Here is an 18,437-nt window from a genome sequence, read left to right on the forward strand (position 1 = left end):
CCTGCAGATCAATCACATAGCAAGCCAATGACAGACCCACAAATCAACCACACAGCAAGGCAATGACAGACCGGCCGATCAACCACACAGCAAGGCAATGACAGACCGGCCAATCAACCACACAGCAAGCAATGATATCCAGCAAATAAACCACACAGCAAGGCAATGACAGACCCTCAAATAACTCACACAGCAACCCAATGAGAAATCTGCAGATCAGTCACACAACAAGGCAATGAGAGACCCGCAAATCAACCACACAGCAACCTAATGAGAGATCTTCGCATCAATTACACAGCAAGGCAAAGAGAGACCCCCAAATAAACCACACAGCAACCCAATGAGAGATCAGCAGATCAATCACACAGCAAGACAATGACAGACCCGCAAATCCACAACACAGCAAGGCAATGAGAGATCTACAGATCAATCACACAGTAAGACAATGACAGACCCGCAAAGCAACAAGACAGCAACCCACTGAGATATCTGCAGATCAGTCCCACAGCAAGGCAATGAAAGATCTGCAGATCAGTCACACAGCAAAGCAATGAGAGACCGCCAGATCAATCACACAACAAGACAATGACAGACCCACAAATCAACAAAACAGCAAGGCAATTAGAGATCTGCAGATCATCCACACAGCAAGGCAGCGAGAGACCTGCAGATCAATCACACAGCAAGACAATTACAGACCCGCAAATTAACCACACAGCAAGGCAATGAGAGAACTGCCAATCAACCACACAACAAGGAAATGAGAGACCTGCTGATTGACCACACAGCAAGGCAATGATAGAGCGCAGATCAACCACACAGCAAGGCAGCGAGAGACCTGCAGAACAACCACACGGCAAGACAATGACAGACATAAATTAACATGTGTATTTTTAAAGCGCACGTTCACCCAGAGGTCTCTTGGCACTGAATAACAGATGTTCATTGTTACCCAACTCAATGGTACTCATTTTATCGACCTCAGATGGATGAAAGGCTGAGTGGCCCCGCCAGGATTTGAACCTGTGACCATGAGGTAGAACACTGGCCCCTGCAATGGATGCATTAGTCCACTGAGCCACCAGACCCAGCTTCATAGACCCACAAATCAACCACACAGCAACCCAATAAGAGATCTGCCTATCAGTCACACAGCAAGGCAATGACAGACCACCAGATCAATCACACAGCGAGACAATGACAGAGCCGCAAATCAACCACACAACAAGACAGTGAGTGACCTGCCAATCAATTACACAGCAAGCAATGATAGCCCACAAATCAACCACACAGCAAGGCAATGATAGCCCGCAAACCAACCATACAGCAAAGCAGCGTGAGACCTGCAAATCAACAACACAGCAAGACAAAGACAGACCGGTAAATCAATCACACAGCAAGACAAAGAAGACCCGCAAATCAACAACACAGCAAGGCAATGAGAGATATGCAGATCAGTCACACAGAAAGGCAATGAGAGACCGCCAGATCAATCACACAGCAAGACAAAGAAGACCCGCAAATCAACAACACAGCTAGGCAATGAGAGATATGCAGATCAGTCACACAGCAAGGCAATGAGAGACCGCCAGATCAATCACACAGCAAGACAATGACTGTCCGGCAAATCAACCACACAGCAACCCAATGAGAGATCTGCAGATCAGTTACACTGCAAGGCAATGAGAGACCACCAGATGAATCACACCATAAGACAATGACAGACCAGCAAATCAACAAGACAGCAGCCCAATGAGAGATCTGCAGCTCAGTCACACAGCAAGACAATGAGAGACCGCCAGATCAAACCCACAGCAAGAAAATTACAGACCTGCAAATCACCTCCACAGCAACCCAATTAGAGACCTGCAGATCAATCACACAGCAAGCCAATAACAAACCCACAAATTACCCACACAGCAAGGCAATGAGAGACCTGCCAATCAACCACACAGCAAGACAATGTGACCCCAGCCAATCAACCACACAGCAAGGCAATGAGAGACCGCCAGCTCAGTCACACAGCAAGACAAAGAAGACCCGCAAATCAACAACACACAAAGGCAATGAAAGATATGCAGATCAGTCACACAGCAAGGCAATGAGAGACCGCCAGATCAATCACACAGCTAAACAAAGAAGAAAATTACAGACCTGCAAATCACCTCCACAGCAACCCAATTAGAGACCTGCAGATCAATCACACAGCAAGCCAATAACAAACCCACAAATTACCCACACAGCAAGGCAATGAGAGACCTGCCAATCAACCACACAGCAAGACAATGTGACCCCAGCCAATCAACCACACAGCAAGGCAATGAGAGACCGCCAGCTCAGTCACACAGCAAGACAAAGAAGACCCGCAAATCAACAACACAGCAAGGCAATGAGAGATATGCAGATCAGTCACACAGCAAGGCAATGAGAGACCGCCAGATCAATCACACAGCAAGACAATGACTGTCCGGCAAATCAACCACACAGCAACCCAATGAGAGATCTGCAGACCAGTTACACAGCAAGGCAATGAGAGACCACCAGATGAATCACACCATAAGACAATGACAGACCAGCAAATCAACAAGACAGAATCCCAATGAGAGATCTGCAGCTCAGTCACACAGCAAGGCAATGAGAGACCGCCAGATCAAACCCACAGCAAGACAATTACAGACCTGCAAATCACCTCCACAGCAACCCAATTAGAGACCTGCAGATCAATCACACAGCAAGCCAATAACAAACCCACAAATTACCCACACAGCAAGGCAATGAGAGACCTGCCAATCAACCACACAGCAAGACAATGTGAGACCAGCCAATCAACCACACAGCAAGGCAATGAGAGACCGCCAGATCAGTCACACAGCAAGACAAAGAAGTCCCGCAAATCAACAACACAGCAAGGCAATGAGAGATATGCAGATCAGTCACACAGCAAGGCAATGAGAGACCGCCAGATCAATCACGCAGCTAGACAAAGAAGACCCGCAAATCAACAACACAGCAAGGCAATGAGAGATATGCAGATCAGTCACACAGCAAGGCAATGAGAGACCGCCAGATCAATCACACAGCAAGACAATGACTGTCCGGCAAATCAACCACACAGCAAGGCAATGAGAGATCTGCAGATCAGTTACACAGCAAGGCAATGAGAGACCACCAGATGAATCACACCATAAGACAACGACAGACCAGCAAATCAACAAGACAGCAGCCCAATGAGAGATCTGCAGCTCAGTCACACAGCAAGGCAATGAGAAACCGCCAGATCAAACCCACAGCAAGACAATTACAGACCTGCAAATCACCTCCACAGCAACCCAATTAGAGACCTGCAGATCAATCACACAGCAAGCCAATAACAAACCCACAAATTACCCACACAGCAAGGCAATGAGAGACCTGCCAATCAACCACACAGCAAGACAATGTGAGACCAGCCAATCAACCACACAGCAAGGCAATGAGAGACCGCCAGATCAGTCACACAGCAAGACAAAGAAGACCCGCAAATCAACAACACAGCAAGGCAATGAGAGATATGCAGATCAGTCACACAGCAAGGCAATGAGAGACCGCCAGATCAATCACACAGCTAGACAAAGAAGACCCGCAAATCAACAACACAGCAAGGCAATGAGAGATATGCACATCAGTCACACAGCAAGGCAATGAGAGACCGCCAGATCAATCACACAGCTAGACAAAGAAGACCCGCAAATCAACAACACAGCAAGGCAATGAGAGATATGCAGATCAGTCACACAGCAAGGCAATGAGAGACCGCCAGATCAATCACACAGCAAGACAATGACTGTCCGGCAAATCAACCACACAGCAACCCAATGAGAGATCTGCAGATCAGTTACACAGCAAGGTAATGAGAGAGCACCAGATGAATCACACCATAAGACAATGACAGACTAGCAAATCAACAAGACAGCAGCCCAATGAGAGATCTGCAGCTCAGTCACACAGCAAGGTAATGAGAGACCGCCAGATCAAACCCACAGCAAGACAATTACAGACCTGCAAATCACCTCCACAGCAACCCAATTAGAGACCTGCAGATCAATCACACAGCAAGCCAATAACAAACCCAAAAATTACCCACACAGCAAGGCAATGAGAGACCTGCCAATCAACCACACAGCAAGACAATGTGAGACCAGCCAATCAACCACACAGCAAGGCAATGAGAGACCGCCAGATCAGTCACACAGCAAGACAAAGAAGAACCCGCAAATCAACAACACAGCAAGGCAATGAGAGATATGCAGATCAGTCACACAGCAAGGCAATGAGAGACCGCCAGATCAATCACACAGCAAGACAATGACTGTCCGGCAAATCAACCACACAGCAGCCCAATGAGAGATCTGCAGCTCAGTCACACAGCAAGGCAATGAGAGACCGCCAGATCAAACCCACAGCAAGACAATTACAGACCTGCAAATCACCTCCACAGCAACCCAATTAGAGACCTGCAGATCAATCACACAGCAAGCCAATAACAAACCCACAAATTACCCACACAGCAAGGCAATGAGAGACCTGCCAATTAATCACACAGCAAGACAATGTGAGACCAGCCAATCAACCACACAGCAAGGCAATGAGAGACCGCCAGATCAGTCACACAGCAAGACAAAGAAGACCCGCAAATCAACAACACAGCAAGGCAATGAGAGATATGCACATCAGTCATACAGCAAGGCAATGAGAGACCGCCAGATCAATCACACAGCTAGACAAAGAAGACCCGCAAATCAACAACACAGCAAGGCAATGAGAGATATGCACATCAGTCACACAGCAAGGCAATGAGAGACCGCCAGATCAATCACACAGCTAGACAAAGAAGACCCGCAAATCAACAACACAGCAAGGCAATGAGAGATATGCAGATCAGTCACACAGCAAGGCAATGAGAGACCGCCAGATCAATCACACAGCAAGACAATGACTGTCCGGCAAATCAACCACACAGAAACCCAATGAGAGATCTGCAGATCAGTTACACAGCAAGGCAATGAGAGACCACCAGATGAATCACACCGTAAGACAATGACAGACCAGCAAATCAACAAGACAGCAGCCCAATGAGAGATCTGCAGCTCAGTCACACAGCAAGGCAATGAGAGACCGCCAGATCAAACCCACAGCAAGACAATTACAGACCTGCAAATCACCTCCACAGCAACCCAATTAGAGACCTGCAGATCAATCACACAGCAAGCCAATAACAAACCCACAAATTACCCACACAACAAGGCAATGAGAGACCTGCCAATCAACCACACAGCAAGACAATGTGAGACCAGCCAATCAACCACACAGCAAGGCAATGAGAGACTGCCAGATCAGTCACACAGCAAGACAATTACAGACCCGCAAATTAACTCCAGAGCAAGACAATGAGAGACCTGCCGATCATCCACACAGCAAAGCAGCGAGAGACCTGCAGATCAACCACACAACAAGACAATGACAGACCCGCAGATCAACCACACAACAAGGAAATGAGAGACCTGCCGTTCAACCACACAGCAAGGCAGCGAGAGACCTGCAGATCAACCACACACCAAGACAATGACAGACCCGCAGATCAACCACACAACAACCCAATAAGAGATCTGCCTATCAGTCACACAGCAAGGAAATCAGCTTCTCCATAAGAAGGCCCTCAGCAGCTTTCCATTGTAACACTACAGGCCTAGTGTAGGAAGGTGGAAATTGACTATATGGTTGCCCCCACTGTTTGCCTGGTGTTTTCCTGGTTTATGACTTAGTCTGGCTGGGATCCTGCTATTCAGGGTCCCAGTCTGTCTGCTTTCTCTGTAAAATGCTTAGCATGTACATTAGATACACATCTAATTGGATTCTGGAGTGCCTTATAAACCCCTAGTATATGGTTTTCTATGTACCTAGGGCATAGGTACCTCAGAGGCCTACCAGGGGCTGAAGCAAGTATTATGCCACCCCTGGGAAGCACTCCAAAATGGAACCACAGGTCTGCTACTGCAGCCTGGGTAAGGGTGTGCTTGCACCCCTTACAGTGGTATAGGCTACCTATATCACTATCATTGCACACACATATAAAACCTATAAGTCACTCCTATGGCAGGCCTTAAGAATCCTGAAGGCAGTGTGCTTGGTTTTTATGTGAGAGGGTGCCCCTGCATGAGCAGGGCCCCCCTGCAGTGTTCGGAGTACCTCCTCTGATGCTGTTTGTGGTGCAGCCTGACCATATACTCTTAAGTGCATTATAACCTCGCGGTAAATGCTAACTTTGGACTGGCTGCACGGAAACATGTCGTGTTTGGTGTCAAGCGCTTTGGAATACTACTCCCCCACCAGTTCTGGCAGCAGGGGTAGCATTCCACCCTTCTAGAGGGAGAGACATGTACACACTGATCTAACCGGTAAAAACTTTCTAGAGCCCTGGCATCACAAAATGGATGCCACTGTCACAGACACGGGTCTGGCCTCCTGCTGCTGACCGAAACTCCGGCAGGGGAGGCCTGGACAATAGGTTTCCTGTCACAGGGAGGTGTAACCACCTCCCCATACAGGCAGATGTGTATTGGGGGTGCGCAGGAGCACTCTCTGGTGCTTTGAAGTCCTGTACTGGGGCACCCTTGGTGTCTCTGTGCATAGTCCAGTTCAAACCGGTTGCAGGGGCTACCTTCCCCTGCTCTGGTGCAAAACTGGACAAAGGAAATGGGTGTAACCACCCCTCTTTCCAAACCCTCCCATAGGTGGGTCCCCAGAGTATGTCCAAACCCTTATCTTAGTATAAGTATAGGAACCCAGTCCTTGAGACTTTAGATTACCCTGGACAAAACTCTGCAAGATATATCCTGGACCTTCGACTTTCTATTTCGACTAGAAGACGGAAGAAATCTCCCTTGGGGTCAAGGACTGACTCCCCTGCTTGGCATGCACCAAAGAAGCAACTGTCCGGTCTGCAACTCTGAAGCTCCCGCTGGATGCCAAAGTCTTCGCATCAACAGAGGTGGATTTCCAGACTTCCCCGAGGTTACCCTGAGTCCACAGCAAAGCTGAGGCCCGTGGCTATCGTGGGTGACATGGAACCGTGACCCCTGGACATCGTGAACTTTTGCCGGTACATCATCTTCTTGGTCTTCCTCGAAGTTGTGCTTTGGGCTCCGAGTAGCCCCAGTCTTGAGCGCCTACAGCACCGAAGATCTCTGGCCTCCACTTCACGAGTTTCCAGTGCGACTGCTTGAGGCGCCTTCGCGATCGCTAGCTCGTTGGCTAGTGGGTCTCCACGAAGGCAACTCCTCTTCTGCTTGGGCTTTCCTCGTTGCTGCAGATGTGCCCTGATTTACCCTCGCTGGGTGAGTCCCTCAGACCTTGCTGGTCTGCACCGACGTCTTTCTTCCAATTCCACCTGACTTGCCAAGACTTGTTGGGTCCATTCTGGTCGCCGACACCGCAGCACTTGACAGTCTTCGTGGGACAGCTCGAATCCAGCTTGTGGTCGTCATCGATGCCTCCTGGACCTCATGGCTGAAGAGTCAAGACACCCGTCAACTCACTTGAAGCACCCGACATCCGTGGGCATTGGACTATCGTTCCCCTGGTCACTGGCAAGTGACCCAGACTCTGTCCCCTCTGCTTTCAGGTTCCTTCCATCCTCGATCCAGGCTTGGATCTCTTCGGACACTTCTCCTCTTCACGGCAGCAGCACTTCTTTGCCAGCTTCCATTGAAAACTACGTCGCGACCCGACACCAAAAGACACCTATGCACCCGGCTTCCCTGGGTGAGGTAACTCGAGTACTCCGGTGTTCCCGTGGGTGTTGGCCCTAGACACCTCTAAGTCCAAAAGGGTTTGCTTGCAGTCGTCCTCTAAGTGTCCTTAACTTGTAATTTTCCAACCGCGACTTTCCCCATATAAGTCAACGGTGATTCGCGCCTGTGTTCTAACACTGCACGCGTCCCCCGTGGATCCCCTATGTCACTACATTGGGTGGTTCCTTGGGGCCCAAACGCTTCTAAAGGCTCTAGGCCTTGTGTCTAGTTCAGTCGTGGTTCTTATACCACTTTATTCGTATATGGTTTGGTATGCCCATAGGGCCCAAACATGTATTTGTGCTATTACTGTTGAATACTGACTTGTAACTTAAGTATTTCGAACTCCAGCCTCATAGACTAGAGGGGTGTGTTGATCTTAAATACATATATTTTGAATATATACCTGGTGCGGTTGTCCTTTCATTTGGTCATTCAAGAGATTATAGACTGGTAAAACAAGCTGCTTTACATTCCTTCAAGACTTAGTCTGAAGGCTGCTCTACATAGCTACACTAGGATAGCTTTCAATAAAGGTTGTCTTTAACCTATCACCATAAGGGGTTGTTTGGACTGGTACAAGGTGCCCACTATAACTAGTGGACAGCATATACCAGGCCAAATTCTCACATTGGTGTGCAGCGTATGGGATTCCAGCTTGCTATTGTTTTACCAGATAATCTAAATTGAATTGATCAACTGAAAACCACTAAAGGTACCTGAGGTACATATAATATCAAGCTTAGCTACAGTAAGTTCTACTGAACTTAGAGTTGTGTGTCAAGGGCTTAGCACAGCCTTTCTACAACTCAAGAGAGTTTAGTAGGCCACACTAGTGTAGGTAGTGCAATACACAACACCACATTAGTAATGTCTAACCAGCCAGGAACCAGTGGGTTCCTACCAGGAACCAGTGAGCTCCTTCCCTATAGATATGAGGATCTCACCTTTGCTCAGCTTAGTGCCTTATGTTCCATTAGGAAGCTGAAGACAGGCAAAAGCCCAACCACCCTGCATCTCATAAAGATACTTAAGCTGGATGATATCACAGGGCCTAGTGGGCCTGAAGGGGTAGGCAGAGTGGGTGGGGCAGCAGTTGAGAGTGGACCTAGGGGTGGAACTCTCCCTGGCCCAACCTCTGCTGCTGACCAGACAGATGACAATGATCAGGATCTGGTGAACCCAGCTCCCCTGGATGAGGATGATGAGGAAGAGCCCAATGCTCCCCTCTTTGTCCCTCCAGGAAGAGTTGAAAGTAGGGTTAGAAGGGATATCTCTCTCTCAAGGGAGTCTGTCCAGTCTACCTCATCTGTAGGGACCTCTATTTCTTCTCACAGAGGGAGGGAAACCTCACAGGAGAGGAAAGAGAGACTGCTGAAGTATGAGCAAGACAAGTTCAACCTCAGAAAGCAGCAGATGGCTTTAGATAGGGAAACCCTGGAGCTCTACAGAGCTAGTAAAAAGGAGGGACTAGAGTCCCTTGGTGGCAGCAATTTCCCTAGCGATAGGGAGAGGTCTTATGACCATAGAAACCTAAGTAAGATTGTCCCTCCCTACCAGAGTGGGGATGACATCCACAAATGGTAAACTGCCTTGGAGAGGGCCTGTAAAGTACAGAAGGTGCCTCAAGGTCAGTGGGCAGCAATCTTATGGCTCTCCTTTGCAGACAAAGGTAGAGATAAGCTCCTCACTGTAAGAGAAGAGGATGCTGATGATTACCAGGTCTTGAAAAGAGCACTAATAGATAGGTTTGGCCTAGCCACTGAACAATACAGGTTAAAGTTCAGAAATACCCAAAAGGCACAAAATGAAGACTGGGTGGACTTTGTGGACTGTGCTGCTAAGGCTCTGGAAGGTTGGTTATTGGGCAGTAAAGTGTGTGACTTCACAGGATTGTACAATCTGATAATGAGGGAGCAGATTCTTAACTGTCAAAATCAGCTGTTGCACCAGTACCTGGTAGACTCTGATCTGACCTCTCCCCAAAAATTGGGAAAGAAGGCAGACAAATGGGTCAGAACCAGGGTGAGGCAGAAAGTACAGAACCAAGGTGGTGACCATAAGAAGCAAGATTCTAAGAACTCTGACAAGGGTAAGGACAAGGGTAAAGACCAGAAGATTTCACAAGGGCCCCAAAAATCTTCTTCAGGTGTGGATTCACAGTCTAACAAAGGGAAAGGCCAAAAGAAACCATGGTGCAAAGTCTGTGAGCAAAAGACACACTGGAGCAGTGATTTCACCAAGTCCAAAGACAATACTCCAGCCCCCACCAATGCCCCTAAGGCACCTGCTCCCCCTAATGCAGTTACAATTGGTGTTGGGAGTACACAAACCAAGGGTTTAGTAGGGTTGACCCTGGATACTGAGTTGGGCTCTGGCCTAGTCAGAGAAACCACTCATGCTGTTCTTGTCTGTGATGGGGGCATGGATATGACCCCCTCTGGGAGTCCCAGTAACTTGGGCAAGTACAGGTAACAGCCTTTAATCAATGGAGTACAGGCTTTGGCATTCAGGGACACAGGAGCAAGTGTCACAATGGTGACAAAAGATCTTGTGGGTCCTGGGCAGATTATACTTGGTGAAATGTACCAAGTGACCAATGCTAGCAACGTCAGAACAGACCATTCTCTGGCAGTTGTTAACTTCTCCTGGGGAAGGGTAACTGGCCTTAAGAAGGTTGTGGTGAGTGCAGACCTACCAGTCGAATGCTTGCTTGGCAATGATCTAGAGACTTCAGCTGGGGCAGAAGTAGAGCTCAGGACTCATGCAGAAATGCTGGGCACCCCTGCAGATGTGTTTGCTGTGACCAGGTCACAGGCCAAAATGTCTGAAACTGAACAGGCCTTGGATTCTGGAACAATGGACCAAGTGCCATCCAAGAGGAGGAGCAGAAGGGTTAAGGTAGAACCTTCTCCCCTGACTCAGAAGGAGGATCTTTCTCTTGAGGGAGATGATCACAGTCCTGAAGAAAGAACTGTCCCAGAGGAGCTTGAGCCTGATCAGGTTGAGTTCTTGGGGACAGGGGCCCCTTCCAGGGCAGATCTGAGCCAGGAGCAGCAGAGCTGCCCCTCTCTTGAACCCCTCACACAGCAAGCTGCTGCTGAGGCTGCCGGGAGTGCTAGTGGTACCCATATGGTGTATTGGGATGATGGACTCCTGTACTCAGGGTGTAGAGACCCCAAGCCTGGTGTCACCAGGAGGTTGGTTATACCTCTGAAGTTCAGGGGCTTCCTATTGACCCTAGCTCATGATATCCGTTCAGCAGGTCACCTGGGCCAGAACAAGACTTGGGACAGCCTTGTCCCTAACTTTCACTGGCCCCACATGTCTGAAGACACAAAGGAGTTTTGTCGCTCCTGTGTAACCTGCCAAGTCAATGGCAAAGCAGGTGGCACAACAAAGGCCCCCCTAATACCACTACCTGTGGTGGGGGTGCCCTTTGAAAGGGTGGGGATTGACATTGTTGGTCCTATGGATCCCCAAACATCTGGGCACAGATTTATCCTGGTGGTAGAGGATCATGCTACCAGGTACCCAGAAGCTATTGCCCTGAGGACCACTACAGCATCTGTGGTGGCAAGAGCCTTGTTGGGAATTTTCTCAAGAGTGGGTTTCCTTACGGAGGTAGTATCAGACAGAGGTACCAACTTTATGTCTAGTTACTGAAGAGCAATGTGGACGGAGTGCGGAGTGACTTACAAGTTCACCACACCCTCTAACCCACAATGCAATGGTTTGGTTGAAAGGTTCAACAAAACCTTAAAGGGCGTGATTAAAGGGCTCCCAGAAAAGCTCAGGCGAAGATGGGACATTTTCTTGCCCTGCCTTTTGTTTGCATCCAGGGAGGTGCCACAAAAGGGGGTTGGCTACAGCCCATTTGAACTTTTGTTTGGTCACCCTATCAGGGGTCTATTGTGTTTGGTGAAGGAAGGATGGGAGTTACCTCTCAAGCCCCCAAAGCAAGACATAGTGGACTATGTACTTGGTGTCCACTCCAGGATTGCTGAGTACATGAAAAAGGCAAACAAAAACCTTGAGGCTAGCCAGGAACTGCAAAAAGCCTGGCATGACCAAAAGGCTGTACTGACTGTTTACCAGCCAGGACAGAAAGGATGGGGGTTGGAGCCTGTGGCCCCAGCAGCCCTCAAGGACAAATGGAGTGGCCCTCATAATATTGTTGAACAGAAAGGGGAGGTTACCTACTTGACCGGCTTTCTCAGAACCCTGATGATGGGTCAGTTGATGGCGTAGCCTTGGCAGACAGCCTCACTGCTCAGCAGCAAACTGACTGCAGAAAACATTTCAGCCAGTTCAGACGTATGATTTCTCGGACTCCAAGTCAGACCACCTGGTGACTCATGAAGTGGACACTGGGGACAGTCTGCCTGTGAAGAATAAAATCTACAGGCAACCTGACCATGTCAGGGACTGTATAAGGACAAAAGTCCAAAAGATGTTGGATTTGGGTGCGATTGAACCCTCAGTTAGCCCTTGGGCTAGTCCAGTAGTCTTGGTACCAAAACCTCACACCAGTGGTGGGAAAAGAGAGATGAGGTTTTGTGTAGACTACAGGGGTTTCAATGCAGTCACTAGGACTGATGCCCATCCCATCCCCAGGGCAGATGAGCTAATAGATACTTTGGCCTCAGCCAAGTTTCTAAGCACATTTGACCTCCTGCCCTCTCCCTGTACTGGCATCGCCTCCTGCCTGCTTCCTGTCCTGCCCGCTCCCTGTCCTAGCCTCGCCTCTTTGTCCTGGCTCTCCCTCCTGCCCGCTCGGTCCTGCCCGCTCCCTTTCCTGGCCCCACCACCCTGTCCTGGCCCTGCCTCCTGTCCTGGCTCTGCATCCTGCCCGCTCCCTGTCCGGGCCCTGCCTCTCTGTCCTGGCTCTGCCTCCTGCCCGCTCCCTGTCCTGGCCCCGCCTCTCTGTCCTGGCTCTGCCTCCTGCCCGCTCGGTCCTGCTGCTCCCTTTCCTGGCCCCGCTTCCCTGTCCTGGCCCCGCCTCTCTGTCCTGGCTCTGCCTCCTGCCCGCTTGGTCCTGCCCACTCCCTGTCCTGGCCCCGCCTCCCTGTCCTCCTGCCCAGTACTCACGGCAGATCTGCAGCCGGATTGTGATCCTCCGCACTGAGGGCATCCGAGTGAACCACATCTTGTCGAAGCCCTTCTCCTGGGCCCAGAGGGTGACCTGCTCCGGGGAGGGCAGCACCTGACCCTCATCCTGGCTGATGGTCTGAGGACTTGTACGAACCCAGGACACTGCAGGCGGCTGAGTCTGAAGGCAGGCCCGCCAGGAAAGAGGGCAAATGAAAGGAAGGGGCGAGGCACCGAGGGGCAAAAGAGAGAGGAGAGGAAGAAAAGGAGACAAAGAGAGAGGGACAAAGAAGTAGTGAAGGAACAGAGAGAGGGAGAGAGAGTGGGCAGAATAGAGAAAAAGAGGAAGAGAAGGCAACAGAGGGAGAGAGGACAGAAGAAGTAGTAAAGGAACAGAGAGATGGGGCAGGAGAAACATAAAAGGACCAATTAATCTTTACAGATCATCAAACACTTTACCAAGGAAAAACAACAGTAAAAGCAGCAGCTCATGAGAGGTTCCTATGAAACACCTCCCAGTCTGAATGGGCCCTGCATATAGTCACTCCCTGTGACCCCTCAGAGGGACCCTGCTTACGGTCACCCCCTGTGACCCCCTCAGAGGGAACCTGCATACAGTCACCCCCTGTGACCCCCTCAGAGGGACCCTGCATACAGTCACCCCCTGTGACCCCCTCAGAGGGACCCTGCATACGGTCACCCCCTGTGACCCCCTCAGGGGGAACCTCCATACAGTCACCCCCTGTGACCCCCTCAGAGGGACCCTGCATACAGTCACCCCCTGTGACCCCCTCAGAGGGACCCTGCATACAGTCACCCCCTGTGACCCCATCAGAGGGACCCTGCATACGGTCACCTCCTGTGACCCCCTCAGATGGACCCTGCATACGGTCACCCTTGAGACCCCATCAAAGGGACCCTGCATACGGTCACCAACTGCGACCCCTTTAGAGGGACCCTGCATACAGTCACCCCTGTGACCCCGTCAGAGGGACCCTGCATATGGTCACCCCCTGTGACCCCCTCAGAGGGACCCTGCATACGGTCACCCCCTGTGACCCCATCAGAGGGACCCTGCATATGGTCACCCCCTGTGACCCCATCAGAGGGACCCTGCATACAGTCACCCCACTGACCCCATCAGAGGGACCCTGCATACAGTCACCCCCTGTGACCGCATCAGAGGGACCCTGCATACAGTCACCCTCTGCGACCCCATCAGAGGGACCCTCAAATAATGACCTCTTGCACATGTTAGATTACCCCTAAATACAGCACCTACGGTACAGAGCAATACCATAGGCCCTGCTAAGGCACCTAGGATTTAGTGACCTCCTAGGGTGCTAGGAAAGGGACCCTGCATATAGGCATATGCAGTGGCCCTGTCAGAGGGTCGCCTGGGGACACCTACATCTGTGGCCCGGTCAGAGGTGCCTCGGGGCTGCAGCCACCGGCTGTCCTGTCTCCTTCCAGCTGTGGCCTCGTCAGAGGGTTCTCTGGGGACACCTACATCTGTGGCCCCGTCAGAGGGGCCCATGGGAACACCTACATCTGTGGCCCCGTCAGAGGGGCCCATGGGAACACCTACATCTGTGGCCCTGTCAGAGGGGCCCATGGGAACACCTACATCTGTGGCCCCGTCAGAGGGGCCCATGGGAACACCTACATCTGTGGCCCTGTCAGAGGGGCCCATGGGAATACCTACATCTGTGGCCCTGTCAGAGGGTCCCCTTGTGACACCTACATCTGTGGCACCTTCAAAGGGCCCCCTGGGAACACCTACATCTGTGGCCCTGTCAGAGGGTCCCCTGGGGACGTCTACATCTGTGGCCCCTCCAGACGGTCTCCTGGGAACACCTACATCTGTGGCCCTGCAGAGGGTCCCCTGGTGACACATACATCTGTGGCCCCTTCAGAGGGGCCCCTGGGAACTCCTACAACTTTGGCCCTTCAAAGGGTCCCCTGGGGACACCTACATCTGTGGCCCCATCAGAGGGTCCCCTGATGACACCTACATCTGTGGCCCAGTCAGATGGTCCACTGGGGACACCTATATCTGTGGCCCCGCCAGAGGGGCCTCTGGTAACACCTACATCTGTGGCCCCATCAGAGGGTCTCCTGGGAACACCTACATCTGTGGCCCCTTCAGAGGGGCCCTGGAAACACCTACATCTGTGGCCCTGTCAGATGGTCCCCTGGTGACACCTACATCTGTGGACCCGTCAGAGGGTCCCCTGGTGACACCTACACCTGTAGCGTCGTCAGACGTGGAGACCACCGTCCTATCTCCTTCCAACTGTGGCCCCGTCAGAGGGGACCCTGGGGACACCTACATCTCTGGCCCCATCAGAGTGCCCCCTGGTGACACCTACATCTGTGGCCCCATCAGAGGGTCCCCTGGTGACACCTACACCTGTGTCCCTGGCAGATGTAGAGGACACCAGCTTTCCTATTGGAGGGGCCTTAGACAAGCCTCTGTATATAGGTGAGGGTGTAGGGGCCCATCAACGGATCATGAGATCAGTGTAACCCCAAGGGGCCCCTCGTCCTACCATGACGCGCAAGGGGTGCCGGGAGTTGATGCTCCACCGCCGCTGGCCCCGGCTCTGTAGAATCAGCAGCACCTGGTCCTCCTGCAGGGCGCACTCAGGGTCACTGAGCACCTCGATGTCCGTCTGTCCAGAGCTGAGCAGGAACGAGAAAAGAGAGAGTGAAGGAGGGGACAGACGTGGGTGTGGAGTCAGTAAGAGTGGACATGCACCCTGCCCGTGGCCACCACTGCTGAACAACACGCACTGCCCGTGGCCCTCACTGCTGCACAACACGCACTGTCCGTGGCCCTCACTGCTCCACAACATGCACTGTCCGTGGCCATCACTGCTGCACAGCATGCAATGTCCGTGGCCCTCGCTGCTGCACAACACGCACTGTCCGTCGCCCTCACTGCTGCACAACACGCACTGTCCGTGGCCCTCACTGCTGCACAACACGCACTGTCCGTGGCCATCACTGCTGCACAACACGCACTGTCCATGGCCATCACTGCTGCACAACACGCACTGTCCATGGCCATCACTGCTGCACAACACACACTGTCCATGGCCCTCACTGCTCCATCACACGCACTGTCCGTGGCCATCACTGATGCACGACACGCACTGTCCGTGGCCATCACTGATGCACAACACGCACTGTCCATGGCCATCACTGATGCACAACACGCACTGTCCATCACCATCACTGATGCACAACATGCACTGTCCATCACCATCACAGATGCACAACATGCACTGTCCGTCACCATCACTGTTAGACTTGGGGGTTTCTAGTTGGCAAAGGTATGCACTTGTGACAAATAGGGACCCTCGACTCTAGTCAGGGCAAAGCGGTACACTCCTAAAATAACCCCTGCTCACCCCCTTGGTAGCTTGGCACGAGCAGACAGGCTTATCTCAGAGGCAGTGTGTAAAGCATTTGTGAACACATACAGTAATCAAGTGACAACACTACAAATGGACACCACACAGGTTTTATATCAAAAATAAGTATTCTTTATAGAGATTTACCACAAGACCATTAAACGACAAAAACACACAATACTGTTACTTTAGATGGTAGAATTTTGCTTAGTTCTCTTTAGTTCTTAAATGCGACACTTTAAGTCAATGTACCTTTTAGATGCGACACGCAGGGCAACGAAAGTGTTGCAACGATGTTGATGCATTGAAGATTTTGGTGCAAAGAAATAAAGACGTGAAGATCTTCCAGATGCGGCACACTTCTCCGATGTTGCGAGAAGACTCGACTCGATGCTTCAGCTGCAGCGGCGACACACTTTACGCAATGCGACGACAGCGGCCTTGGCAGCGACACTCTTCTCCGACGTTTGCGAGACGCTTTCGCTCGATGCGATGTTGCAGCTGCGACACCCCTTTACGCGATATGACAACAGCAGCTCCGACGGCGGCACGCTTCTCTGTGGATGCGAGGCGCTTTTCTTGATGCGGTGCAATGCGACAACTACGATGGCTGCGATGGCGACACGCTTCTTCCTCGATGTGAGACTCTTCTCTTGATGCAGTACAATGCGTCAGCTGCGATGGCTTCGATGGCGACACTCTTCTTCGGCGTTGCGAGACACTTCCTGGATGAGGCGAGACGCTTCCGCTCGATACGATGCTGCAGCGGCGACACACTTTACGAGATGCGACGACAACAGCTCCGACGGCGGCACGCTTCTCCTTCTTGAGTGGCGCTTCCAGCTCCTTGCGACACGCAGTTCCTCAGAAGGCCCAACAACAGCATCAGGCACATCCAAAGAACTCTAGGGAGCTGGGGGGTGAAGTCTGTTGTTCCTGAGACTTCAGCAGGAGGCAAGCTCTTTTCCAAACCTTTGGAGATCCTTCACAAGTTGAGCAAAAGTACACACTAAGTTCCTTTCTCCTCTCTTTGGCAGTAAGGCAACCACTGCAGGCCAATCCCCCAGTTTCAGGGATAGTTTCCTCCTCAGCATCTTCTGGTTCCTCCCTCAGCAGAGGTTCTTCTTGTTTTCCCAAAGTGATCTAAATTCTTGGGATCAGGGTCCCAATACCTATACCCCAAAATCCTTTGTTCTCTGAGGGCAGAGGGGCCTTTGCCCAGTCCAAACCAGTTCCTGAGCACTCTGTTTACCAGACTTCTCCTTTCCTTCCACAGTATAGGGCAGAAACATCAGACGCCCCACAGGAGGTGGAGCCAGAATTGTGGAAGGCAAGTACAGCCCTGGAACACTTTGTTGACAGGATTCCTTCTCTTCATTCACTGTGCAGGGCAGAGACATCAGACACACCACAGGAGGTGGAGCCAGCATTGTGGAGGGAAGGCACAGCCCTATCCAGGTCCCAGGTGCAACTCCTCCTACCCATCTAGATGCAGATCTCTCTATTCACCACTGGGACACCTCACCCTGTCTCCTGGAATCCCCCAGCCCTGTCACTCACAGAAACCAGACAACGGAATACACAGCCTAGCAGAGGCAGGTTTGAATGGTTAGACAAGAAAATACCTACTTTCTAAAAGTAGTATTTTCAAACACCGAATGTTAAAACCAACTTCACAAAAAGATGTATTTTATCATCCTGAGTTCAGGCATACTAAATTCGAATTTCTACCATGTTCTCTGAGTCAGTTAAGATTATAAGATGTAATAACCAAACTGCCCATTCTGGCCTATGGAGAACAGGTAGCCTTGCAATAGTGAAAAACGAAAATGGCTGTAATTCACTATTAGAACATGCCACACACACCAGGACGTGTCCTACCTTATCCTTACAATGCACCCTGCCCTTGGGCCTACCATAAGGGTGTCTGATATGAAGAAAAGGGAAGGTTTGGGGACTGGAAAGTCTGTGCACTTGCCCAGTCAGCATGACAGTACCAGACTGCACGCAGGCTCTGCAATGGCAGACCTTAGACACACTTTTGCAGGCTGCTTCTGTGGGTGGCACAACCAGTGCTGCAAGCCCACCAGCAGTATTT

General features: G+C 51.1%; 1 protein-coding gene across 1 annotated transcript in view; it reads right to left on the minus strand.

The window, feature by feature from the left end:
• The window catches only part of ENG (endoglin), a 379,947-nt gene that overhangs the window by 181,030 nt on the left and 180,480 nt on the right, over nucleotides 1-18,437 (minus strand). The window contains exons 6-7 of the mRNA XM_085614141.1: nucleotides 15,473-15,605; nucleotides 12,921-13,101 (exon numbers count right to left, since the gene is read on the minus strand). Of these exons, the coding sequence (XP_085470267.1) occupies nucleotides 12,921-13,101; nucleotides 15,473-15,605 (314 nt within the window). The remainder of the gene's footprint in view (nucleotides 1-12,920; nucleotides 13,102-15,472; nucleotides 15,606-18,437) is intronic.

This window comes from Triturus cristatus, chromosome 1_2 (assembly GCF_964204655.1).
Source record: "Triturus cristatus chromosome 1_2, aTriCri1.1, whole genome shotgun sequence".
In the NCBI taxonomy this organism is placed as follows: domain Eukaryota; kingdom Metazoa; phylum Chordata; class Amphibia; order Caudata; family Salamandridae; genus Triturus; species Triturus cristatus.